Source organism: Colius striatus, chromosome 20 (genome assembly GCF_028858725.1).
Source record: "Colius striatus isolate bColStr4 chromosome 20, bColStr4.1.hap1, whole genome shotgun sequence".
NCBI lineage: Eukaryota > Metazoa > Chordata > Aves > Coliiformes > Coliidae > Colius > Colius striatus.
The window spans coordinates 4,612,148-4,639,023 of NC_084778.1; the positions used below are offsets into that span (position 1 = coordinate 4,612,148).

Below are 26,876 nucleotides of genomic sequence, written 5' to 3' on the forward strand. Positions count from 1 at the left end.
GGTATTTTTGTTCCTGGTTGTGTATCTTTGGGCAGCGCCCGTGTGTTGAGCCGGAGCGGCCGCGGCGCACAACGGGCCCACAGCGGCCTCGAACCCGCGTCCCCCCCGGCGCCGCCCCCTTCCCACCGCCGGCCACCAGGGGGCGGCAGCTCCGGGTTCCCCCAGCACCGCCCCTTCCCACCGCCGGCCACCAGGGGGCGGCAGCTCCGGCTTCCCCCAGCGCCGCCCCTTCCCACCGCCGGCCACCAGGGGGCGGCAGCTCCGGCTTCCCCCAGCACCGCCCCTTCCCACCGCCGGCCACCAGGGGGCGGCAGCTCCGGCTTCCCCCAGCACCGCCCCTTCCCACCGCCGGCCACCAGGGGGCAGCAGCTCCGGCTTCCCCCAGCACCGCCCCTTCCCACCGCCGGCCACCAGGGGGCAGCAGCTCCGGCTTCCCCCAGCGCCGCCCCTTCCCACCGCCGGCCACCAGGGGGCAGCAGCTCCGGCTTCCCCCGGCGCCGCCCCTTCCCACCGCCGGCCACCAGGGGGCAGCAGCTCCGGCTTCCCCCAGCACCGCCCCTTCCCACCGCCGGCCACCAGGGGGCAGCAGCTCCGGCTTCCCCCGGCGCCGCCCCTTCCCACCGCCGGCCACCAGGGGGCGGCAGCTCCGGCTTCCCCCAGCACCGTCCCTTCCCACCGCCGGCCACCAGGGGGCGGCAGCTCCGGGTTCCCCGCGGCGGGGCTTCCGGCGCGCGCACATGGCGGCGCTGAGCGGGGCCGGGGCCGGGGCTGCGGCGTTCGGGGCCTCCTGAGCCCGCCGCCGCCTTCTCCCCCGGGGCTCTTCCTCCCCCCGGCCCTCCTCCCGTGTCTGTCCCGCCCGCGCTGGGCTCCCCCGCGGCTCCCGTTCCCCGCACGTGTCTGGGCGCGGGGGCGCCGCCGTGAGCCCATCGGGCGCGTCCCGGCGCCTGAGCCGCTGTCCCACGGGACATGTCGCCGGACGAGGACGTGCAGCGGCTCCTGGTCCAGTTCCGGGACGAGGCGGGCGAGTCGCTGGGGTCCCCCTTCGACGTCCCGGTCAGCATCACCCCGGATAAGCTGCAGCTGGTGTGCAACGCGCTCCTGCAGAAGGTGAGACCCCGTCCCTTCCCGCGCTGCCCCGACACCCCCGGAGCCCCCCGGGACACCCCTCGCTGCCCCTCCCGCCTTTTCTCCCCCAGGATGAGCCGGTGCCTCTGGCTTTCTTCGTGCACGATGCCGAGATCGTGGTGTCGCTGGAGAAGACGCTGTCAGGGCAGAATGTGGAGACGGAGAAGGTCCTGGACATCATCTACCAGCCGCAGGCTGTGTTCAGGGTGCGGGCCGTGACCCGCTGCACCAGCTCCCTGGAGGGACACACCGAGGCCGTCATCTCCGTGGCCTTCAGCCCCACGGGAAAGTACGAGGGTCTGGCTGCGGGTGAGGGGCTCAGGTTGAGGCAGCAGCTTCTGTTCCCCCTCCCCTGGGCCGCTGCTCTGAGCTGGGCTCCTCGTTATTCCCCAGGTACCTGGCGAGCGGCTCTGGAGACACCACGGTCCGCTTCTGGGACCTGAGCACTGAGACACCGCAGTTCACAGCTAAAGGTGAGTGTGGGGGTGTCCTGGGAGGGCAGCCACTGACACCCATCCCTCAAGGACCCCCATTCTGCTTGGGGAGACAAGCAGCAGAGCCTGGGTGCTGCCTGAGCCGTATGGGCTGGGACTGTGGCCCAGGGTGGGGGTATCTTTCTTTGATTAACAGAGGGGAGGAAGAGGGTCTGGCCAGGAGGACCAGGGAGGGTTCTCCCACCTCCAGTCCTCCCCAGGGTGGCTACGTGCTGGACACTGGGGACAGCCAGTGGCAGCTCAGCCCCGCTGGTGCTCTCCCTGCAGGTCACCGGCACTGGGTGCTCAGCATCGCCTGGTCACCCGACGGCAAGAAGCTGGCCTCGGGCTGCAAGAACAGCCAGGTACGTGTTGGCTCCTGCTTCCCTTCCTGTGGCCCCAGGGGTGTCTGTGTGAGCGTGGAGACCCTCTACAGCCCTGTCTGAGCTGAACTGAAAGCTGCTACAGGGCTGTGAGGGATTAGGGGCAAGGAGCTGTGTGTTCTGGGGTGTACCCAGCTGTTGTGGGCAGGATTCCCGTTCCCCAGAGCAACTGGGCACGTGGATGTGTTGCAGTGGCTGTGAGGAGCGTCTCTGTGCCCTGTGCTGGGTTAGAACTGGGGCTTCAGCTTGGTCACCTTTGTAGTCTTCTTGCCACTGAGTCAGACTCCTGTGGCAGATGCTTTTCCCTCTGCACAGTAGAGTCCAGGCTTTAGATATGGTCCTTGGCAGGCAGCTCCATCGCAAGGGACATGTCTGGAGTGTGAAGAGATATCGCCAGGCCAAGCCAGGGCTGCTGTTTGCCTGACCCAGACAGGTTTTGCCGTGCTCCCACTCAGACACAGCCAGATTGCCCACGAAGGTGGCCCTGCTCTGGGCTGTGGGGCAATGGATGTGCTTCAGGTGCACACAGAAGTGCCAGGGGAAGCAGGAACACTCAGGAGCAGTTTAAAGCGAGTGGGCAGTTTGCAGAGGGGATGTCGCTCGCTCTGGCCTCGGGGCTGCTGGGCACTGCTGTCCCAGTCTGGCTCTGCACTGCTTTGGTGCTGCTCTGGCTTTAATGTGACCCCAGGAACTGCTTGTGCTGTTTCTCCCACCTTAAGTAGGGGATGACTGATTCCTGGGCTCTTTGAATGAACATTTATGTCAAGAGGAGAAAAGAAAAAGAGATGAGTGTGTCCCACCCCCAGAACCTGATAATCATTTGGTGCTCTCTGGCTTTCATCTCTGCAAATGTTCACCCAGGTGCAGGGCATCAAAGGCTCAGGCTGCCTTTTTGGGGACCTGTGTCAGTTTGGAGTTGAGGCAGATATTTTTGTAGCAGCAGCATTTTAGGCAGAGAGGAGGGCAGTCAGGCCTCATTCTCTGAGATGTCAGCTGATGACTGCAGGGATCTGGAAAGGCATCCAGCCCTCCTGTCCCCTCCCTTTCTGCTCCCAGCTTTTGCCAATGTAAATGCAGCTCCAAGGACACCTCTGCTTTCTAAATGGAGTCCCTGGGCTTCACATGATGTGTGTGGCCTGACGTGACCCTGTTGCTTCCTCTCCTGGGCAGATATTCCTCTGGGACCCAGCCACTGGCAGTCAGATCGGCCGGGTGCTCGCCGGCCACTCCAAATGGATCACGTGTCTGTGCTGGGAACCACTGCACTTGTAAGTGACTGGGCAGCCCAGCCCTTCCCCTCTGCTCCTGGGGACAAGAGCACCCTGAGCTGAAGGGCAGTGCTCCTGTTCAGTGCTCAGAGTGGGGTGTGCAGGGTGGGCCAGGAAAAAGCATCTGGCTCAGAGCCTGGAGTGCCAGGCACTGCTCACAGTCCCTGAGGTTGCTGGGAGGTCACTGCCAGGCTGCCCCTCTTTTCTCCTCTACACAAGACATGCCTGCCTGTGAAAAACAACATTTTCATGGTGTTGGACAGACATTTGATGTCCCCAGTGAGCTGAGAGCGGGGAGGCCTGGCCATGTGATGCTCCATCTTGGGCTCTGCAGAGCTCTCCGTTCCCACTCATCCAATTGCCTCTTTTGTCCTGTTCATTTATTACAAGGGCTGATTAACTGTGCAATCCCCTTATCCTTTCCATCAGCTAAAGCTCTGTGTAGGAGAGATGGGTAGAGGAGAACAGTTGTAGCAAATAATCCAATACATTGTAGAAATACATAGAAAGAAAGAAAAAGAGCCCCTTCAGAGCAGAGCCCTGCAAATTGAATTTGCTAGTAGGAAACTCCAGCTATTTGCAAACAATTAACTGGATTAGCAAAAACTGATTATAAAGGAGGATGAGGAAATGAAGAGGAGGGAGATGACCCTGCCAGGGCTCCATTTCTCTGTCTGCAGACAGCTGCACTCTCCACCGAGTTCCTGTGCAACCTCTTCCTCACTGCTGCAGGTTCCAAGGCCTCTTTCTTTGACATTAAAACCATCCTGAGTGGTAAAGATCTCATGCAAAGGACAGAGGGCTGTGGCTTCCCTGCCCTTGCTGCATTGTGGTCAAGTGCTTCCAAATGTGTTGAATTCTCTCCCCTGAGCCATGTGCATGGATGTTGCTGTGTTCTGCCCTGGCAGCCTCTGAAGTGGTCCATTGCTGCCCATGGACAACAGACAGGTTCTACTGCCCAGGGAAAGTGGTGGCTTCTGGTTAAAGCTACCTCCTGTGAAAACAAGGTCATTGCCAAAGCTCAGGTGCTAGTTTTACCCTGGATTGATGGTTGCCCTGAGAGCTGGTTTAGGGAGGAGCATCTGGGGTCTTGTTCTCTGCAAGTCAGCTCTCTGATCTTAAGCCAAGAGAGAACGTTGTCTTTTATGGACTTCTGGAGCCCTGAATGCTCTGAAGCTGGTGAGATTTTGATCTTCTTTTTGCCCAAATGAGTTTGCTCTTCCTGTTGCCCAGAAACCCAGAGTGTCGCTACCTGGCAAGTGCCTCCAAGGACGGCAGCGTCCGCATCTGGGACACGCTGATGGGCAGGTGTGACAAGATCCTCACCAGCCACACGCAGTCGGTGACGTGTGTCAAGTGGGGAGGTGATGGCTTGATCTACTCCTCCTCCCAGGACAGGACCATCAAAGTCTGGAGGAGCCAGGATGTGAGTGAAGCGGGTGAAAGGGGCTGGACACGCTGTGTTGGAGCTTTGTCTGCTTTTCCTGGGACAGCTGGTGCCCTAGAAGATGGAGATGTGGAATGGGTGCTGTGTCCTCTTGTCCTGTCACAGCCTGTTGCATGACATAATTTGGAAGGGCTAGCTCTTGTGCAATGTTTTCATCCTTAAAAGGTTGAAAATGTAAGCTGGAACACAGAAAGTGTGTGCCTGGACCTGTTCCTGTGCCCTCTGATCAACGGGAACCTGCTTTGGCAGGGGGATGAGCTCTGGAGGGCCCTTCCAACCCCCACCATGCTGGGACTCTGTGAAAAGCATAAAATGAGGCAGGAAACTGGAAACATCCCTGAAGTGTTGGTGTGTCCTTTGCAAGGCCCTGTGAGAAACCAGTTCCTGAAGCTTGAGAATGATGTTTCTTCCCCTCTCATCCTGGCTGCAGTCCTGCCTGCAGCTTGGGCCAGGAGGGTTTGGAAAGTTCAGGGTTGGTCCTTGCAGCTCAGTGGATCTAGTGGGTCCTGCACAGGTTGGCTTTGTCCTGTCCATCCCTCTCAAAGCAGATGATTCTTTTTCCCTGAGAGGGTTTTCAGCCACTGTCCCTGCCTGCCGTGGGAGGTGGGGGAGTCCCCAGCCCTGCAGATATTGCAAACACACAGAGCTGAGGAACATGGGTTAGTGGTGGGCTCAGCAGTGTGAGGGGAAGGGTTGGAGTTGATGAGCTTAAAGGTCTTTTCCAGCTGCAGTGAGTCTCTGGTTGTGTGTGCAGGGGGTCCTGTGCCGCACCCTGCAGGGCCACGCTCACTGGGTGAACACCATGGCCCTCAGCACCGACTACGTTCTCCGCACCGGTGCCTTCGAACCCGCCGAAGCCACCATCAACCCCCAGGACGTGAGAGGCTCCTGTAAGTGGTGCAGCCCTGGGGGAGGTTGGTGAGGAGAGATCTCACTGCTGCCATGAGCCAGAGCGATGTACAGGGCCAGACCCTCCCTATCCATGTGGAGCAGTTGGGGGGGCTGGGAAGGCTGCTCTCTTTTCAAGGGCTTTTGCTCCCGATATAGCCCCTGGGAAAGAGAAAGTGAGTGAGGAGCCACAGATGTGTCTGTTTGGCCACAGAGCCAGCATTGGAATTGCTGTCACAGGGCTATAAAGTTTCCTTTCACCTAAGGATTTCAAATCTCTCTTCCCTTCCCCCTTTCCCTCTTTCAGTGGCAGAGCTGAAGGACAAGGCAAAGCAGAGGTATGACCAAGTCAGGGTAAGTCCTTTATGCCCCTACTGGCATTTCTAATGCTATTACTGGTGGAAGCAGTAAACTCTGGTGTGCATCTGACCTTGCTGCACTTGGCTTGTACAAGATTTGGGCTCTCTCGTCCCTTTCTCAGGGCCAGGAACCAGAAAGGCTCGTGTCGGGGTCAGATGATTTCACACTGTTTCTCTGGAGACCAGCAGAAGACAAGAAGCCTCTGGAGAGAATGACAGGCCACCAGGCATTGATTAACCAAGTCCTCTTCTCGCCAGACACACGGACAATAGCCAGTGCTTCCTTTGACAAGTCCATAAAGCTGTGGGATGGGAGGACAGGAAAGTGAGTGGGTTGGTTGGTACAGAGGTGGTGTCCATCATGGGTCTGTGCATAATGCACAGGTTTCACAGAGATCAGCCCCCGTGTCCCTGCCAGCAGCTCCCTGGTGTGTTCAGCATCTTTGTAGCCTGAATTCACTCCAAATAATTCTGCCTCTGTCTGTCTCTGACCTCGGGAAGCCCCTCGTGTGGATCTTGTGCTACAGGCCAGTGTCTCTCAGGGTTCTTCAAGGCAGGAGCAGCAGTGGGTTGGGATGTTCCACTCGGCTGATCTCCTGAAGATGTGTGCAGTGACCCAGTTTAAATGGTTCCTGTGCCAGGAACAGCTTGTACTGGACAATGGAAACCCTTGTAGTTCCAAGTGGTGCTGTTGGTGTTTGGATGCTCCTGTTGTCCAGCTTTTAACTTGCAGCTAGGGTTGATGAGCAGCAGTTCTCCCCTGTACCTCAGCTGTCACACTGGTGAGCTTGGGTTTCTTAGTCATGTTAACAAGCCTTCTAAATCCAGACAGCACAGCCAGAGAGAGGAAGGACACACCTGTACAGTGATGTTGTAGAGTTGCCTGCTGGATAAGGGTTCCTTGGCAGAGGAGCTGAGAGGAAGAGCCATTCTCTAGAAGGCTCTGAGCCCATCTGGGAGGGGTTGTAGGTTGAACTACCCATGGACTGCACAGCAACTGACTGCCCTGGGTGTGCTGCCTTGGGGCATGCTGGGCATCCTATGCTGATGGGAAGGCTGGGCAAGGGCAGGTTTGGAACAAGCCCCTCTGCCTGCTCCTCTAAGAGCTGTTTCTGCCCACCAGGTACCTGACATCGCTGAGGGGCCACGTCTCAGCCGTGTACCAGATCTCCTGGTCAGCCGACAGCCGCTTGCTGGTGAGCGGCAGCAGCGACAGCACGCTGAAGGTCTGGGATGCCAAGGTGAAGAAACTGGCCATCGATCTTCCTGGCCATGCAGATGAGGTGAGGAGGGGTCTGCTGGAGGTCTTTGAGGGAGGCAGGAAGGATGGCTCCTCCCAGCAGAGGTGACTGTGCCTTTCCCCGTTACCAGGTGTATGCCACGGACTGGAGCCCGGACGGACAGAGGGTGGCAAGTGGAGGGAAGGACAAGTGTTTGCGGATGTGAGTAACCCATATTGCAGCTACTGCGTGTGTCCTTTGGAGCTGCAGTCTCCTTGCAGACACCTGCATGGCTGGGACATGAGCTCTGCTTGCAGACAGGCCAAATTCCAGCCCAGAGACACGAGCTCCCTCAGAGCAGGAGCTGCTGCTGTCCCTGGGGAGATGACTAGAAAGCAGAGTCCCTCCAACTGAGCAGGCAGGGGTGAAATTTGACTCAGACGTTTTGGCTCCTGGAGAGGGGGAAGGAACAGTTGGACCAGTCGGTCAGACCCTTCCTTTCTCACCTTCCCCTGTCTCCCAGTTACACAGCCAGCCAAATCCCCGTGAGCTGGCTGCCCTTTGGCCGTGGCTGATGCAGGAGCACAGGGACTCAGCAGCTCTTTCCCTTGCAGATGGCGCCGATAGGAGCAGGGATGTGAAGCTGCTGGGCCCAACCTGAGCCGACCTGTCCTCGGTGCAGTCTGCCTGGGATGGACGATGGAGGCTGACTCCAGCACGACTCCATGGTCCCTGTGGCCATTCACCCTCATGGACTCTTTCCTTACAGTGACTGAAGGAAATTTTAAGTGTAGTTCTTATGAAGAGCTGTTCCTCTCCAGGATCATTTCCTCTGAACATGACAGGAGGGATTTCATGTGCCTCTATCTCAGTGGGTTTTTTATTAAGATTTCAGCCTTACAGTAACCTGCCACCTGGAAAGGGACAAGTGAAGGGTGGGATGGCTCTTGCCCTTTCTTGCTATGTGGAGAATCCTGTGGAGAAGAGGCTTTTAGTGGGAACAGAAAGGGTTGTCCTTGTGTGACCTTCAGAGAAGGAGAGAGGAAGGGGAAGATTCAGCACATCACTACACTGCAGAATTGTGCTCAGATGCCTGCCTGGGACAAAGGTTTGCTGAGAGTAAGGTCTTGGGGGTTCTCATTCCAGTAAAGTTTTGTCTTTCCACTTGGCCCAATTCCCTATGGGCTGTGTCAAGTGTTATCTGTTAGTGATCCTCCATGCTCCCAGCAAGTAACTCCTTCATTTGTTCAGGGGGCAACAGACACAGGCAACTGCTAGAGCTGGGCAAAATTTTCAGGTCTCAGTGGCACTTGTGCCTCTGAACAAGGAAGAGAGTGCCTGTGTCCCATCCACTGCTGGCCTGGGAAGAAGGAAGGGGGGTTGTGGAAGGAAGGGGGAGAATGGAACAGGCATTTTGGATGGTGGTTGTCCCTTGGCCTGGATACATGCTGACAGCAGGGCTGGGGCTGTCACACTAAATGGCAAAACTTCCATTGCACAGAGTTGGCTTCTGGAATATCTCAAGTGCATTTACTTGCCCAGTGGGTGAGAAGGGCTCACACTGTCAGCTATATATTTGTAACCTCCCTTATGAGCCTTTTTATAAGTCAAGTCAGGCTTCCAACAGTCACGAGGTGTGACTAGACCTGGATTTAGTGTTTATTTCAAGGATGCTTATGAAACAGTGGAAATCAAGATGTGATTATTAGGAGTAGAAATTATATTGCAAGACTTAGCTGCAGCAGGTTAGCATGAAAGCCAAAATAGTCTCTGTAGCCTTCATCCTGCAGTTACTTTGCAATAACTCCAAACAGGAGTTTGGGTCTGAGATGCCTCCCAGCTGCAGGGGATGCATTTTAGGGTTTTGTTCCTGCTGGCAGGATTGCTTTGGAGATTTAAGAGGGGATGGTGCAGTAATGACCATTTGCTTGTGTGCAAAGGTTGGGGTGAACAAAAGTCTGGAAGAAAGGCTTAAACCTTTAATATAACAGAGAGCACAAAGTTGTGGTTCCTCTTGTTAGTGTCTGTTTCTGCCAGCCAAGTCAGCAGGCTCTGTCTTCATGGGATCTTTTGGGAAGAGCTCAATATCCTGGAGGTTCTTTCTCCAGCTGGTTCTTGCTGACAGTGAAGGCTGTGTTGCATCCATCTGCATAAACAAAAGCTTTTGTAATTCATTAAGGTAAATGCTGTGGGACAGGGTGATGTAAAACTGTAGCTGATAATTCTGCCTCCCCACGCTGCTGTGCCCTTGGGAAGGAGAGAAACACACATGGAGCTGACACGGATCTCGTGCTAACAACTGAGAAACCTGCTTGGTGGTCAAGTTATCTGGATTGCCTGTGTTAAAGGAAACAGTTCACCCCCAGGAGTTCAGCTCTCTGTCTCTGGATTTGACTTGCTGAAAGCTGCAGCTTCTGCAGCTCCTGGTAGCACTTGGCTCTTTTCCAAGCGAAGAAGCATCCTTCTCTGCTTTCTGCCAAAGTGCTGCACAAATCCCCTGTCCTGTTAGTCCATGGTGTGTTTTGTGTTAAAAGTGGGGATGTCAGAGCTGGAGGAAGCAATCCTGGCTGCAGGACTGGCCTGGCTGTGGGTATGTGTACCTAAGGACCACGCTCTTGTCCACTGATTTCCAAACCACAGCGATGTCTGTGCCTTCTGGCTGTGCTCCTGCCGTCCCTTCAGGCTCTGCTGCTGTGATCTTGGGCACCCAGCAGAGCCTGGTTGAACCCCACCTTCCTAAAGCTGGAGCAGAGGTTTTTTCCAAAGCAAGGGGAGACCTTGATGGAAGAGAGGGCCTTGCAGCTAAGTTCACATCAATATCTCAGCTTTACCCTTTCTTTGACCTGAGCAGGTAGATTTTGAAGCACGTTACGTGATGGGTTTGCACACAGACCAAATGGTATTTTCCTATCTAAGCAGCTGTCTCTATTTTTATCATTCCTACAATACCAGCCTTCATGCATACTAAGTGCTGGCCCTGTTCCAGCCCTGTTCCCAAGTCATTCCTCCCCATTTACTGGGATGTGGCATTTCCTGGGCACTGAGGAAGAGCTGCTGCCCTTTAGAGGTGCTTTGTTTTTGGCAGGAAGCAAAGCAGAGCTGTGACCTCCCTCACTCTGCTGGTGATGTGAGCTTTAATTAGCTAATTTTTATGAAAGGACACATCTGGAAGGCAGGTTGGAGCTTTCTGATTGCTTTTCTGAGAGCTGCATCACTAACCTCACCACAAAAAACCTACTGAAGCGCCTGAACTTCTCCCCTGCTGTGTGTTAGAAATCTCTGTATCTGTTGTGTTTCAGTCCAGTTTCTCCCAAGTTGCTTGTGAAGTGTACCGCACAGGTATGCCTCACAAGGGCATGATTTTTCACTGGTAGTGTAAGAATTTGAAGCATATCCAGTAACCATTTCTCCTGTGGAGCCCTCTGACACTTTCTCCTTTAAAAGCTGTGATAGCTCAGCCAATGCCACCATTAATTTTGTTACAAATCCCCAGTGGGAGGACAGTGATGGTAAGGACTGGGAAGCCTGCCAGTCCTCAGAGAAAGGTTTACCTGCCTAATAAATCCTTGGGTATGAGGGAGGGAGGGATGGAGAGAAGAAAATGATAAGGACTAGAGTGAAATAGATTGTGTGGGGAAGCGGTAAGATGAGCAGGATGCTGCCAGATTCCTGCCTTTGGGGGTTGATTTAGGTAAGTGAGGCCTGAGCATCCTTATTGAAGACTCTTCTGGGTGCTGTGTGTTCTGCTTATCCATGCAGGAGGGCTGGCCAACTGGTGTACATGTCGTGCTCTGTGGGTCCAGGGTCCTTGGAGCCACATGTTCGTATTGCTGATGTCTTCTCAGATCAGTGATTTAACTGCCATGTGCATGTTTATAGCCTGGGGAGAGGTACAAGAGAAATCTTTATATGCAGGAAGAAAACAGTTAACTTTCATTCATTGTTCTGCATGAAGTTTAGGAAAAGGAGTCATCTTTCTGCTTTGGTTTGGGTCAACCCAGGCACTGTTCAGATGATGTTTCTGAGGGACTAATTTGGCTGAACCAATGTGGTGCAGCTGGGAAAGAGCCACAATCTCCAGTGCTGTGTTTCTGTGTTTTCTTCACCATGACCCTGTAAATGGTTGGACTTTGCTGGTGGTCTCTGTCAGTGAGCTGCAGCTCTTGCACCATGTGATGTTAAAAGTAAACTCAGGAACACAGTACCTTTGAAGGATCACTGTGGTCCTTCAGACATGGTGCTGGTGCCTACTGCCCTGCTGTGCTTTTTGAGCACAGGGAGTATTTTGCTGTCCTGCTGTGTGGCTTCTCAGAGCAGAGAGAGCATCACCCCTGAGTGCTGCCAGTGCTAAATGCTGAGTATCTGTGTGTCCCTTGGGCAAGGGAGGAGCAGCAGGAGCCCTGTGGGATTATCCTGCATCACTCTCCCAGGCTGCCTTTGGGGAAGACCCAGGGAAGATGTGTGAATTCAGTCCATTCTCTCTGACCTCTTTCAGCAGCAAAAGCAAATGAAGGGACTGTTTGTAAGTAAGTTTATTCTAGTCCACCATTGTTGGAAATATTGACACCTCCAAACTCTCCCTGATATGCTAATCAAGGACTCAGCTCAAATGAATGACCTGCATGCAAATCCCACAGCCCTTCATCTCATACTTCAGCCCTTCAGATCCCCTTCGAATCCCAGAGTGACAGCAGTGTGTTTAGTTATTCTGATCAAACCTCCCTACTTCTGGCTGTTTTGTCCTTGCTGTGCTGAAACAAACCTGCTGGAGGGCTCCAGCCCCATTAGGAGGACAAAAGGACATCAGACATGCTGCCACCCGAGGGAAATGTGTCTGGGTTTTGAAGTGTCATGCAGAATGGATGGCTTGGAAATTCCTGAAGTGGGTTTATTCTGTTCTAAAGGCATCTGTCTGGATTATTTGGGTGGGTTTTTTTATCTTCCCTAAAATGTAGCTTGACTTTGGGTGAGGATACAGGGGGATGCTGAGAGGATTAATACTGAATGTGAATGGCAATAAACAGCCAGTTCTCAGGGAAATGATTTTCCAGATCAGAATAGTTAACACATTGAGACTTGTGGGGGTTTTCCTGCTTTTAAAGGGGCACTGTGAATGCATACTAGGAAACCTCTGTGTTACTACCAACACCTTAATTTATGATTAACTTGGAATATATTTACATCTTGTTTATTCCACGGGGGTGTTCAGAGATGCTGAAATTAGTTGGTCAGCTTCTCTTTCTCTGTTTTGTTAGAGTGGTGCCATGAATGGATTTTGGATGAGAGCTCTGAACTTCAGAAAACAAAGAGGAGATTTAAAACCCCAAAGTCTTGAGGGGTCTTAAAGCCCTTTGGTTCTCTTTGGCAGAAAACAGATGTCTTAGGAATCCTCTGATGTCTCCATGTAATGTCCAGAGCTTAAAATGTCCTTCACAAAGCTGTCAGTATTCCCTTAAGTATCTCCAGCTGAATATGTTTTTAGTCTAAGTGTATTGTCTTTGGGGAAGTGTTCAGCTGTGGAGGTTTTGAAATGGCACAGAGCTCCAGTAGTGCTTGCTTTTGAGTACCTGAAAGTGAAGAGATAAACGAAGAACAGGGAGAGAACCAACTGCATAACTCTGCTCAGTCTGTTTTGATCTGTCAGCCCTGAAAGCAGACCCTCTATCACATGAGAAGGCCCAGCACAAGAATGTGGGGTCGGAGCTCTGTCCTGCTTGATTCTGATGCGCATTATGGGCCAACTGTAACTTCAGTGAAGGGTTTAATCCTGTGGTGTCGGGGTGCTGAGGAGGTCTGGGGCAGATGGGACTATCAGGGAGCCTTGAAACAGCTCCAGGATGCAGAGGTGGTGTGGCAGAGAACGTAGACAGAGGGGAAGGGGAAGACAGCAGTGAGGAATGGAAAGTAATTATGTAGATCTTGAGGTGAAGGTCAAAGGCTCCATGTGACTGGTGTGTGGTGCCTGGTTGGTTTTTGTAATGTTTGTACGTGTTGCTGTAAACAGCCCCAGGCTGATCTAAAAGTGCTGGGGGGCAAAGGCTGTAAATTACAGACATATTTCTCCTTATAAAGAGAGCGAGGAACTTGAAGCCTTTGTCTCACAGCACTTTGCATGCTTGTTCCTCCATTCCTTCTCCATTCATTTAAGTTCCTTATCTGAGGTTTGACGTAAGAGTCTTGCTTACTAAGGGCCGAGAGCGTGTGACCCTGGAGGTGCTGGGTAAGCTGTATCACTGCCCTGGCAGCAAGGGACGATCGAATTCCTGCCACCCCGCAGCTGCGTGACTGCCCCAGCGCTCGCCCTGCCCCGCTCCTCGCTGAGGGCACCTCTGGCGCACCCCCTGCTCCTGCGGCCCCTGGGCTCTGTGCTCGCTGGCAGGTGGGCCACAGAACAGGGCTAGAGCAAAATACAGCGTTGAAAGTGATCACCAGGTGTGGAGGAGGCTTACCTTGGATTGGCCTCCTAACCTCAGTTCAGAGGACACAGGCTGCTCCCCGCGGCTGAGGCCGCCGCCCTCCGTGAGGGGACGATAAGGGCCGGGCCGCGGGCTGAGGGGAGGCTGGGGGCGCCGGCGCGGAGCGCTCTCCGCTCCCGCCGGGTTAAACGGGGTGAGGCACTCTTTGGCCGCTGGCGGAAGCAGCCGAGCGCCGGGGCCTGCGCGATGCGGCCTATAAAATGCCTGGGGTGGCGCGGAGGGCCCGGTATTCGGAGACGGGGCTGGCTGCCGGAGGGTCGCTGCGGAGGCGCTGGCGGAGCGGCGGGAGCCGCAGGAGGCGGTGGCGGCGGCGGCCTGAGAGACCCCTTACCCCGCACCCTTACTGCTGCCTCCCCTCTTGCGGGCCGTGCGGCGGAGACAGCGACAGCCACCCCCGGAGCCGCGGGCCGCGCCTGTCGCCGGATGCTCTGGGGCTCGGTCCCTGAGAGAGGCCGCGGCGCCGGCAGCCCCCGCTGTGGCGGGCTCATGGGGGCGGGCAGCGGCAGGCCTCGGAGCCCCCTTCACCGCTGAGAAAGCTCGTCGTCCCGGCGCCAATGCCGCCCTGTCCCCTCACACCCGGCCCCTGAGAGCCTTCCTCCCCCCGCCCTTCCTCCCCGCCTTGCCCTCCCCATGCCAGACGGAGCCCCTCGCCTCGGAGACGCCCTGCAGCAGCCCCGCCGGCCTGGGGGTCTGCGGCTGCCCCCGCGGTATGAGAGGAGCTGCCCCCGCCGCCGGGGGCAGCCAGGAGAGGGGCAGGCTCCCACCCCGCCGCCGGTTGCCGTGAGGCGGCTGTAGCTGCCTCGGCTGGAGGAAGAGCCCCTTTGTTTTTTTTTTTCCCCTCTCACCTTCTTTCCTTCCCGGGGCTTCATGCCCCGCTGAGGGATGATGGAGGTGGTGGGGGACTTTGAGTACAGCAAGAAGGACCTGATAGGACACGGAGCCTTTGCTGTGGTCTTCAAAGGTCGCCACCGCAAGGTAAACAGCGATGGGCTTCGCTCGCAGCCGGAGCGGGGCTGGTTACACAACCCGGGGTCGGGGTCGCTCCGCGGGGCTGCAGCCGATCAGAGCACCTCCCTGCGGGTGACAGCCGGGAGTCGGGGCGGGTGGGTGCCCTCTGGGGAGGTCTGTCGTTATTTGGGGAGAAAAAGAGAGAAAGGTGCGGGGTGGGGTGGGCTGAGGTGCTGGGGCGGGGGTGGCGGGGCCCTGGGCCGGGCCTGCGCCCGGGGCAGCCCCGGCGGCCGGCCGGCTGCTGCAGCCTGAGCCCGCGGCTGCCCGAGAGCCGAGCAGCCGGCCCCGGGCCTCTAGAAACCCTTTTTTTCTTTTTTCATGTCTTTTTTTTTTTTTCAACCTCCTCTTGAAAAAACAACCACATATCTGCTTTCCCAAGTGGTGCTAGCTGCCTAACGTAACGGCGAGCGGAGAGTTGCAGCGGTATGGGAGGCTGAGCCCTTTGTTTGTCAGGAGGGTCATGTTTATCTCGCTGGATAACGAAGGATCTAATGGAAAATGGTCTCCTTTGGGATTGGCTGAAGATTTCTTAAATTCAGAGGTGTCTGGTTTCCTGGCGTGGCTCGCTTGTCACCCCAGATATTCATAGTTGCTTTAGGGCTTCTTGATGCTATGAGAGTTTATTCTGGTGCTGGTGTCTAAAGTGCTTTGCTTTCCAGAAAACAGCTCCTCAGACTTATCACGTTGGAGTGTTAGGGCAGTACTCACAACTTGGAGAGGCACAGTGCAGTGATTTTTGGCTTAAAAAAAAAAAGAGGAGAAAGGAAAATGGAAACTTTCAGGGCCAATAGATTTGCTCTCACCTGACAAATAAGTAATTAATTTTTAGATAATATATAAATAGACAATATATGTTTAATTAAAATCGAGAACTTTTCTTGTGCAGTTTTCAGCTGTAGAGCGTAAGAAGACTGAAAATGACAAGTCCTTAGAGTACAAGCAACTCATTCAATTGGGAGAGGACTGAAAAGCAAACAAGTAGCACCACTACCAAAAATAATTGGGATATTATTACTTCTTTTGTTTTCTAAATGCTTTTGAATCCATGAAAATGCAGTGTAGCTGTGGCTGGATTTTAATAGCTGTCTAAGCTATTGTGGACTTAAATAGTTCTTGATGGTGTCATGTGAGGTAGTAATCACTGGTGGGTAGAGTAGGGGTGATCTTGGATAAAGTTAAAAAAACACAACACTGACAGTACTTTGTTTGTTTCCTTCCAGAAAACTGATTGGGAAGTAGCCATAAAGAGTATTAACAAAAAGAACTTGTCAAAGTCACAAATCCTACTTGGAAAAGAAATAAAAATCTTAAAGGTATGTTAATTTGCAGTGATTTTTAAAGCTGCTTTACTTGAAAAACAAGAGACTTTCGACCTAGTTCATTCCGGGTCATGGACAGTATCACAGTAATTGCTGTTCTTGCCTTTTGTTTCTTTGTTAGTTCCAAAAGAAATCCAGAACTAAAAAGACCAAGACAAAAAAAGGAAAAGTTCTGGAAATGGTCTCAGAACAGGTTATGGGCGTGTTGTTTAGTTAAGAGTGTAAAAGTCTTGTAGAACTAATCAGTTTGGTTTGCTGCTTGCATTAGTAGAAAGCTTTGTCCTTCAGGATGGCTCATGTGCATATGGCAAAAGTCATAGCTGAGGGTAAAACATCAGTCTTTGATCTTTCTTCATCTCCTTTGCTCAAAGACGGCAGGATGGCTGAGACTGGCGTGGTGAATTGGATTCCTGAAGCAGTCTTCCCACTTCTGAGTTGTGTTGATTGATTTAAAATGTGATGTGTGGCTCTGATGAAGGAAATAAAACAGAGCATCTTTTATTCTTTCAATGCTGTTTTGTGGAAACGAATCCTTGGATGGCCTCTTGGCATTCTCTGCTCTCTGAACTTCGCCACATCTCCTTTTTTGTAGCTTCACGATGATGATAAGTGCTGCTTTCTTTCTGTTTCCAAGCTTCTTGAGATACACCACTATTTTGTATCCCAATATAAACATACCCAGTACGTTTATTTTGTACCAGAAATTGTGGTGTTGAGTATATTAGTGTGCTGCAAGTACTTAGCAAAGACTAATGGTTTTTTGAGCAGTTACAAATAATTGCATAAGCTGTCCTGTGAGTTTTATTTGAGGCTATTTGGTTTGATTTCCTTTCTGTTGTTGAACAGTAAGGTTGACTTGAACATAGTGTGGTTGGTTATTCTAGTAAGCAAGAAATTGAGTCTATGAAATAAGATTCAATCAGTTTTCAGTACTCATTAGAGGATCTTGTGCTGTAGTACTTTGTGTAACAAGACATAGTTGTAGAACCAAATGTTACTATGACCTCTGAAGATATCGCCTGATCTCCTATTCCTGTAAATGTTGTCTAAATAGCTGGGATTTCCTCCAAATTCCATCAAATGGTTTAAAAAAGGTGCTACATTTCACTGTAGAATTTAGTCCTCTTTAATTTTCACATGGAATGTGAAATTATTATTAATAATAATAAAAACTCCAGGCTATTCCCATAACACAAATATTTTGTTTTACAGGAACTTCAGCATGAGAACATAGTAGCTCTCTATGATGTCCAGGTAAAAGAGATTTTGATGCCTTTTTCTTCTTTAAATTTTGATGAAAATGCAGTGCATATATATGTGTACTGCAGAGGAAATGTTAAATGGCCATATATTTTGTTGCTACAATCAGTTTGGTATTTAGAAAGAGAAACCCAACTCCCTAGCAGTGACCAGGGGAGTTCTCTCATCCTCAACAAACTATGCACTTGTCTCTTCCTAATAAGCAAGATGCACAGTTGGGATAGAAAGCCAAAAGTGAGGAATACGGTTTGCTTCCAGGCAGCAGGGGCAAGTGGCAGCCTGAGAACCTCTGCAGAGGCTGTTTGTTTAGTTTGGGCTTGTCTCCAGAGAAGAAGTGTCAGGTGGCTGGACTGGGAGCTCTTTTGGTGGCGGTAGCTGTGCCTCCTGAGTTAGCTTTGTTTCCTTGGCCTTCTAATTTAATTGGAAAGGGGATGTTTGTGGTTAAGAACTGAATACACCTGAAGGAAAACATGCTAGTAATGAACATTAAGAAGTCAACATAACTTAAAACACCCTATTGTAGTAAAGGAGCAGCATCTTTGAGATGTGTGCAGTGCTACAGGACATGTACCAACTTTTACTGTGGTACAAAGTGACTGTGTTCATAGTAGTAACAAACTGCATCAGAACTTTCCATTTGCATGTGTAGACTGTTCTCCCTTCTGGGTCTTGACTTCAGAACTGCAGTTTGGATTATATTAGCAGCTCTGAGAGAGAAAGTATAGTCTCTTATGCTTCTTGAAGAGACCAGCTTTTCCTGAGTATTGCTAAGTGGAAACAATCTCTCAGCATCCTAAATTTAGTGTATCCAGACATCTTTAAAGAAACTGGAATTGTTGACTGAGAGTGTTGGTGTGTGAGTAAGCGACTGAATTTCACATTTATAATTTATGGTTGTTTATATGTGAAGGTTGCTTTTGCAGCTCAACCTGAAGGTAGTTGACTAGATCTGTGTTTTGACGATTTAACATTGTGTATCTTCTAAGTCTTGGAAAGACTCTTGTTTCTTTTCACACACACAACATCCACGAGGGAAGAAAGGACAGAGCTGTCTGTTGCATATGATTTCTTTACCTAAAGGTTATTGGAAAACAGAACTTCTATGTTTTTCTTTGCCACAGGAAAGGATGTCCTCAGATCAATAGGACTTCTTGAATGATTAGTCCTGTACTGTCCAGTTGAGAAGGGGATGTTGTTGTCACTGACTTTTGCATTGAAATAAAACAAACAGTTAAAGCAAAGAGAAGGGAAAACCTGTGTGACATACTTTGGATATATTTCAAACACATTCATGGCAGACATAAAGCTTGGCAATAAGATGCTACTTCTGTAGAAGAAATTGCTTTGCAAAATAAGGATCTAAAGAACGTGACACACAAATAAGCCTTTCCCTCTCTGCACAGGGCTATGTTTGTGAAATATTATACATCATTAGCTTGTGTCATTACATTAATTTATAGCCCAGAAAGAACGAACACTATGTGAGGCATTCACATGTCTTTTAGGTTGTTACACCTACCAATTTTCTTTAGCATTTCATGTTCTAGCGTGTTCTGCCTTTTTTGTTTGCCGTAGTTTTGTGAACATAGTGACATAGTACAGCAGATAAGACCTTAGGGTTTCAAGCAATTTTTAGGCTACAGAAGCTATTATTTTTTTCCCTCAGTGCTGGAGCCAGTGGAGTCTGTGTCACAGTAGGAAGTTCTCAGTGTGACTGGGAGTCTGCTTTATTTTTATAGTTCTGTTGGTCTGAAGTTTTTCTTAGACAGTTTGAAATAAGGAAATGCTCATGTTTCAGATGCACTGTTCAGAAAAACATTTAGCTGAAGAATCCAAGAACTGATTGTGGTGCTGAGTTTTTAGATAGAAAGGATGGTGTGCAAAGTAAGTGACAGAACTAAGTGAACAAAGTGTGGGTTAATTGCAGTGAAGAATAAATCTTTGTACATCTCACAATATTAATGGAAATTATTTGTACTTGATGGCAGAACTTTGAGCAATTTGGAATATATCTTTTAAGTTAGAGAATGAAAAGGTAGTTATTATTTTACATATTGGCAAAGGTTTCATTTGGAATTGTTTTCATGGGTGGTAGTTAGATTCCTTCTCTTTCATCTCTGTTCATTTATAGTGTGTCCCTGTTGCATGATCTGTGACCAGCCACACAAGTCACTGTAACAACTATAGATACACCATTAAAGTTTTAATTAGCTCTGAGAACTTGTGAACCACTCTGCTGATAGTGTATGAACGTTTTAAAACCTTCTACATTGCTGTTGCTTCAGCTCCAATGAAGATCATTGTGATGTGTTACAGGGGCCACTGAGTTAAATTACTAGAAATGCCCATTCATCTGCAGATACACCTGAATGAGTCGATGTGCTGTTCATGTTCTGTGTGCAGTGGTCTGCATAAAAATCTTTTGTTCTGGTGCCAGCATGATAATTGCCCTTGATTTCCATGAGGCAGTTACATGCAGCACTGGCAGGTTTCATCTGCAGTTAAGCATTTTACGTAGGAAGAGCATTCTGTTGCTGTTTGTGCTATCTCAAGAGGCCGGAGACCTTTTTTGCAGTGATAGGGCTCTGAAAAATAAACATATGCAGCTCACCTCTAAATGTGAGGTTAGTTTTTTCATAAAATGAAATGCTAAAAAACCTCAGAAGGTGATAGATGGATAGCAAGATATAACCTAGTGAGGCATTTTTTACTTATCTTCTTGGCCAAAAGTTTGATAGTGCTCAAGGACAAAAAAACCTCCCGAGTCTCTAAAATGGTGTAAGAGTATAGCTCTTTTCCCATAGTGGTGCTGTGGGATGTCATTCATCCTGCAAAAGATCAGTGTTGGATTGAGTTGACTGGGGAAATGAATCCCCAATTTTTTTTACTTTTATTTCCCAAAAGCAAAAGGAGTCCAAAACAACCCCTAACTCACTAGCATAAAGGACATTGAGGTCCTTGGATGAAGTATTCTACTGAAGTATGAAGGTATCAGTAAGTTATTTGGAATGTGCTATATTTAGGACCCAAATTTACAGTTTTGTGCAGTTCATGATCCCAAGTGTGTGCTGAGTAGAACTAATCTCTTGCACAGTGCCAGACAGTGCCTGTTTTAGCAAATAATTTAATTCAAAACCTCTTCAGAATGTCGGCCGTTGGAATGAAAGCCTGTAATGTGTCTTGGAGATAGCATTTTAGAAGAATGAATTAATGTCCTCACTGTATGGAGCCTGAGGTTTGTTATTTGAACAGTAGTTTAGGGAGAACTAATTTCTAGTGTGTTATTGGAGAAACAGTATCTGAACAGAAATGATTTCTTGTCTTAGCCTGTTGGTACATAGCAGACAAAATAAGTGCAGGTGTTTCTGCTGCCCTTGAAAGTGGTGAAAGCTGGTGGGAACAAAGCCAGTGGCCCTTCTGGTACCTACACCTTTACTTACAAGTGGCTATGAGATCTTGCTAGGGATGCTTAGGAAAGGAACTCTATTTATCTATACCTATTGTTTTGCCAATGGGTATTAAATGTTGTTTTTTGGTTTGCCCAAGGCCTCCAGCTGGTCTGGTAGTGTTGCATACATTTCTTCTTGAGGCAATCTGCTTCAAGCATTCTGGTGTGTGCTCTTGTCTCATAGCTTTGATTGCCTCCTTACGCTCACCATAGCTGTTCTGAACTCTTTTTTCAATGAGGATGTCTTGACATCTTTATTTTTTCTCTTAGCTCTTTGATTAAGGCCTTTGTGTTTGTCTGTATCCATCCTCAATGTCTGTGGAAATAGTCATATGAAAACATGCTGTTCAGATAAGAAATATCCTGCCTTGTAGAAATTGTGAAAGTGTTGAAATCCTCAGTGGTAGCTGCTGCCAGCTGCTGGGGTGGTTACGACAACATCTCACTGCAAGGTCTGACACCAGCGTGGGCATTGAAGGTTAGGGACAACCAGTTAGAATTTGTTTTGGCCCACAGAACTAAAGAGTTCAAAGTTACTATGCAATCATTAGCTTACCTGCTGTGCCCAGATGCTGTAATTTGTATTTCAGAACTGTTTCAGGAGATGTTGTAGTATGCAAGTATGTTAAATGTTTGGTGTGATGTGAACAGTTTTGTCAGTCCTTTATGCTGTGCAGTGGGCCACTCTCTTCACTACCTCCCATATGTATTAAAGTACAACATCTCACATAACAAAAAATGAGTGATATGGCTATTGTGGTACTTCACTCCGTGACTGATTGCTCTCTTATGTGAATAATTGGCAGCATGCATGCTCTTTGAGTCCTATAGGCAAATGTCAAGTGACATTTAGTCTGAGATTTAACATTTTGTCAGAACTAACAAAATTAGCGGTCCTTTAAGTGTTAGGAGCTGAACCTGTTGGAAGCCACCACTGTGGTGCAGTTGCAAAGGAAAACAAAGAGTATCTGTAATACAGTGAGAAAGAGCTCTAAGATCTGGACCAATCCTTTTTCACTAACTCACTAGAACTTTTGCGAAATGTATTTAATGCTCAAAAGAAAAAAAGAAAGAAAAAAAGTGTATTCCTGGCTAAAAAAATTAAACCAAGCATGGCACAAATTAACAAATCACAATTAATCTGATAATAGCAGTGCACAAGCTATCAGGTTAACTTGCCTGCTCTTGGGACTCTGATCATAAACTGCAACTAAACAGACTTTGGGCAAAAATACAGTAACTATTTGCCACAGTTTCTGCTTTGGCAGCTCGCTGAGAGCTTGCTGCAGACTTTCAGCTTGTTCTAAAGGAGGACTTCCTAACCAAGAAGAAATGTAGGGTATATTTCTGTGAGTACGCTGCAGTTCTAGCAACAGCTGTCAGAAGTAACCAAGGATGTTTTGACTTCTTTTTGGATTAATGTCTTTTAAATGAAACTACTGCGCTGAGCCTGTGATTTGGGTTGGAACTTCACATCCCCTGAGACAACTGTTGGAAGTTGGGGATTAAAACACAGCAAGTTTTGGCAAATATGTTGCCTCTTAGTATCTATTAAATTCATCTTTCACTGGATTATTTTTCTAGATGGAAGTGTAGGCCAGAGCAGCTTCAGCTGCAGTAGTTTTATGATCTGTATATCAGTGTAAATTATTGAAAGCTTTGCATCTGTTTGAAGAAGCAATTTAAAATATCTTTACTCCTGAATGTTAGATATGAAACGTGCTGCTTTACTAATCTTTTCGGTTTTGAGCACTTTGCTTTGCTTAGCAAGTCAACAGAAATCACAAATAACTCTAGGGAGTCATGGTAGGGATAGTTGGGAGGTTTTTTTAGCAAAATAATTTAGAAGGGAAAAATGCATCTACAGAAGTCACCTGTGTTTTCTGAGTGTATTCCCAAAGTGGAGATCATGTACCCAGTCAGACTGGCTGAGAACTGAAATGCAAAAGCTGAGCAGCTATGGAAAGGATGAACACCTTCAGCTGTTTTGAACTAAAGCTTCTGTTGGTGGCATATTGAAAAGTGTTTGATTATGAGTTAAGGTTGGGATGGGCTGTGCCTGGGGAGCTTGGTAGCAGTACTGTGCAAAAGATACTTTGCAATATGAATTAGGTAGGTGTTGTGACCAGTCTGGGAAAATCTTCTCATGAAACTCGTGATTTGCTCTGCTTCTTTAATAAAAAATGATTATCCAAGCTACAATAAGGAAACACATTCTACCTCTTACAATGATTTTAACCCAGTGACTTGTTTGATTGTTTTTTATCAAGAGTCATCAGTCAAAAAAAGATGAGTAATGCCATTTGAGCAAAATCTAGTGTGATCCGTAAGAATTACTTTCTTTAAACAGGTAAGAGCTAGTACAACAGGACAAATCATCAGCTCTGTGTTTCTGAAGAGAGCAGCTTTGTTTGAAAGGACTTTGTTTCCAAGGGAATCCAGAAAACACATTCTCTTAGTTCTGTGATGAATAAATGTCTGTCATGAGCTGAGCATTACATACTGCCATAAGCTGCTGTTTTTGTACAGAGCGTGTTGTGTAGCAGAGGCACTGACGCTGTGGAACATCTATTTCTGATTCATGGGATTGCTATGTTCGGGTGGAAGTCCACTAGCTGAGCTTCTTTCTTGTCACTGGAGGAAGGACAATTTTTGTGCTTCTTAGCTGTGTTACTCTTTTACACATCGGTCAGCCTTTAAGGGAAGCGATCTTCAGATGGCAGAATGTTCAGATTGTTATGTTGAGATCTCAGAGTTGATGTTTCCCTGGGGTTCTAGAAAGAGAGTTTCTGGCTTGCAAAGGAACAATATAGAAAGAAACAACATTTATCATCATGTATTTTCAGTAATTTACACTGCAAGTAATTACTTATCTTTCTTTGCTTTAATGTATCCTCTCAGTTTTGGAGGTGTTTATAGGATTGCAAGTTATCCTTCGTGTTGGCCACAGCTGTTACAGAAACATTGAACAATTGGGACTTCCTGAAATGTGATCTACTGTTGCTTTAATATTCTATATTGGTTGCAGTTTGCTTTTCATTCCCAACAGATTCAACTAATGTTCCTAGAAACTTGCTTTCTTTGAAGCTAATTTCCAAATGTAAACAAGTCTGTAATGTGCTTGATGTTCTGAGCTGGAAAGAACCTCAGATGCATTTCTGTAACACAGACAAAACTAGCTCAACTAAATGCTTCCAGAAAATCAAGCAGTCTTATAAGTCTTGAATTAACCTTCAAACATCCAGTTCATCTTGAACTGTACTTACTACAGTTCACTGTAGTGGATAACTGTATCTGTGATGGATTGGTAGAAGTGGGCTTTAAGGGGTTGTGCCACCCGTGTGTGACATTTAGGATGTCCATTTCCTTATCCTGGGCCCATGAGCCCATTTTTGCTTTAGTTTTCTTTTCAAAGCTGCTGAGCCTGACCTGTTAGTGAGCTCCTGAACGTGGCAGTCTTGTGGTAGCTCCTGTCAGTGGTCAAACTGAATGTGTGCTGAAGTTTTAATAGAAGAAAGGTGGCTAAGTTTGCAGGTTTTGTTTTGCCATGCAGTGTCCTTTTTGACTCTTTGTTTTTGACACTGGTTAGCAGATTACAATCAGGCTGTCTACTCCTGGCCCTGCCTGGTATGACATCTCACTCTCATCCTTCTTAAAAACATATTTTCCCACAAACTGTCAACTATTGTTTATTTTGGAAGTGAAAAGGAGGTAATGTACTATGTAACTAAAAGCATCATTCCGTTTATCACATACTTGCTTTATGTTCTTTCCTTTCAGTCTTACTCAATCAGCTCAAAAGGGAGAAATACTTTATAAAAGATCTCTGAGTATCTTCAACTTTGAAGGCACAACAAAACTATTTTATGCAGGAGACTTAGTGGAAAACAATGTAGGCACAGACAGGGCTCTTCCATCAGCCAGAATAAATAAGTGTAAAAAAGATGGATGTTCTTGTTACAGTTGGGTTTAAGCACAGACACTTTCCCTGCATTTTTGTGGAGTATGTAGATAATTTACAGTAGACATTAGCTAATCTATCCTTTAGTAACTTTTACCCAGTTACGAGAGAGGGAATTCAGGTTGCAAATAGGTCAAAGGAGGTCAGAACTTACGAAAGTCTCAGTTGACTGCCATAACAAATCACACCTTTGCCATAGGGCATTTAAGCCCATGGCAGGGATGTTCTTCTGCCACTGACTTGTTGAGGGACATGCTCTACAGAAGTGTGCATGATTCTTGAATCAATTATCCTACAAAATAGCATTTGGGAATCAGTTTATTCCGGACAGTTAAGTGTTCTGGGATTCTGACTGACCTTTGACTTTTTGGATGGAAGAAGCAAAGTCTGTTTTACCCAGAAGCAGGGAACATAACTTTGAAATTCCTCTGTAGCAAACTGGCTGTCATAGCCAAATTGTCTTGCTTATGGTTTGTAATCCTGTCTAGTGTATTTGCAACTAAATATTACTGTCCTGTTAGTGACTTATTTCAGTGATGTCTGATAGTGAAACTGTGTTTATTTTTAAGGGCTCTCAATATAGAGGTTGTGTTGACAGAGTAGCCCAAGGCAGCTGAAAGCTCAGGGAGTGACATACAGTGAAATCTGATGTTACTTACTGTATGATGCTCTTTCAAATGATAACTTTAGTCTTCAGGTTGTTGCCTGCTGAATGCTTTTGAAAATGTGAAATATTTAATGGTAGGGAATGTAGGTATTTGCTTCTCTGTAAAACAGTGACTTTACTGTAAGGTGTCTCAGTTGATGGAAAATAATCTCATGTTACTCAGGTACTGAAGGCTTTGTCTTGTCACATTCTAAAATGGGATTTGTTCTCCTTCTGTCCTAGGAAATGCCCAATTCTGTCTTTTTGGTAATGGAGGTATGTGTTAACAAATATGTTTCTGGCTGACTTTAAAGATGATTTTTAGACAAAACCTTTTTGCACAGCTGCAAAATAACCATGACTTGTTAAAGCAAGCAATTCTGAAAACTAGATTATTAATTTCCTGTGCACTACTAAATTTATCAGCAGTGGCTCTTCCATAAATTATTCTGTTCCATTTTATGATCCTGTTAATTATTAATGAAGTGTTACACCTCAAATTATTAATTACAAATAATTGGCAAAACAATTTTAAGGCAAATAGCTGGAAAGGATCTTCTAATTCTCATGAAAAGCTTACAAAGTAAAAATGATATAGCAAGTATTTCAGTGCTTGTGTTCTGAACAAACCCCTTTCTTTTTAACAGTACTGCAATGGTGGGGATTTGGCAGATTATTTACAAGGTAAATGATGACTGTGTTTCCCTATTAAGAAACTATTGCCTTGCATGTTTATATTCTCTGTTGGTATTTCTCTGAGATTATTTCTGCTTATGGTTTAAATATTTCTCTGTTTGTGGAATGTCTGTAATTCCCCAGTGCATGTTCATCCTGGTGTGACTTTACCCTCTTCAGAAGAGAATTGAATTCACCAGGAATCTGTTTAGCATTGCATTGTGTCTCCATTCCAGGTCAGCACCAGGGTGCTGTTTGTTGTATGTGTGTTTGTATGCCACCCTGGGAACTTCAAAACTGGGAGGCTGCTCCCAGTGTTTTGATTGCACTTTCTTTATCAAGACATGAACTTAATGCTGAATTACTTATATAAGTATATAATTATAATATATAATAAGCTTTCTAAAAAGACACAGTTCTGGCTTAGGAGAGATTTTTACCCTTCAACATGGCTTTAGCCAAAGTGAAGACAGAAGTTACAGAATCATGACAAATGAATTCTAATTAGAAACGAAATTTTCAGCAGAAATGGTAATCTTCATCTTTTTTGTGATGAAAATATTCTTCAACTTGCCTTTGTATCTCAGCATGTTGAAGGAATCTTTTTGTGAACAGCTATTGTTATGGTAACTGTGTATATTAAAAGCCTAATTCACTTCCCATTAAAATCCTTGGGAAGACTCGTGCAGCATCATCCAGCTCTAGTGTTCAGTACTTTTTCAGATTGCATAATGAGATAGTATCTCCTGAAGACACTTTCAAAGTGCACCAAATTTTTTCCCTTCAACATTTTGTCAAGGGTGAGTTGTTTTAGCAGAGTGGTTAACTGCATCCCCATAGTGATTTGCTTAAAGAACAGGTTTTATGGCTTCAGATTGTAATATGATCATAGATACATTTTGTGTTCTGAAATGAAGTTC

The 26,876-nt window shown here is 47.9% G+C and overlaps 2 protein-coding genes and 1 long non-coding RNA gene across 4 annotated transcripts in view; 2 read left to right on the plus strand and 1 right to left on the minus strand.

The window, feature by feature from the left end:
* Nucleotides 1–721: 721 nt before the first annotated feature.
* NLE1 (notchless homolog 1) lies at nucleotides 722–8,331 on the plus strand. 2 transcript variants are annotated; one of them, XM_062012593.1, is made up of 12 exons: nucleotides 722–1,107; nucleotides 1,197–1,414; nucleotides 1,519–1,598; nucleotides 1,887–1,963; nucleotides 3,152–3,249; nucleotides 4,483–4,675; nucleotides 5,451–5,586; nucleotides 5,892–5,938; nucleotides 6,066–6,268; nucleotides 7,067–7,226; nucleotides 7,315–7,385; nucleotides 7,778–8,331. In XM_062012593.1, exons 1-12 carry the CDS (start codon nucleotides 967–969, stop codon nucleotides 7,788–7,790), a joined length of 1,437 nt encoding a protein of 478 aa, XP_061868577.1. In that variant the 5' UTR covers nucleotides 722–966; the 3' UTR covers nucleotides 7,791–8,331. The 2 variants fall into 2 exon arrangements, 1 of the variants encoding a protein (XP_061868577.1); XR_009820132.1 differs by lacking the exons at nucleotides 7,315–7,385; nucleotides 7,778–8,331 and having other exon boundaries at nucleotides 6,066–6,725; nucleotides 7,067–7,133.
* Nucleotides 8,332–9,122: 791 nt separating this feature from the next.
* LOC133627389 (uncharacterized) lies at nucleotides 9,123–14,861 on the minus strand. Its single transcript, XR_009820133.1, has 2 exons — nucleotides 14,485–14,861; nucleotides 9,123–9,309 (listed from the first exon to the last, which is right to left on the minus strand). It is a non-coding gene; the product is annotated as an uncharacterized LOC133627389 (long non-coding RNA).
* Nucleotides 13,836–26,876, plus strand: part of ULK2 (unc-51 like autophagy activating kinase 2) — a 37,919-nt gene continuing 24,878 nt past the window's right edge. Inside the window, exons 1-5 of the mRNA XM_062012592.1 lie at nucleotides 13,836–14,614; nucleotides 15,868–15,960; nucleotides 17,179–17,220; nucleotides 25,525–25,557; nucleotides 25,929–25,965. Coding sequence (XP_061868576.1) covers nucleotides 14,522–14,614; nucleotides 15,868–15,960; nucleotides 17,179–17,220; nucleotides 25,525–25,557; nucleotides 25,929–25,965 — 298 coding nt within the window. The 5' untranslated portion in view covers nucleotides 13,836–14,521. The remainder of the gene's footprint in view (nucleotides 14,615–15,867; nucleotides 15,961–17,178; nucleotides 17,221–25,524; nucleotides 25,558–25,928; nucleotides 25,966–26,876) is intronic.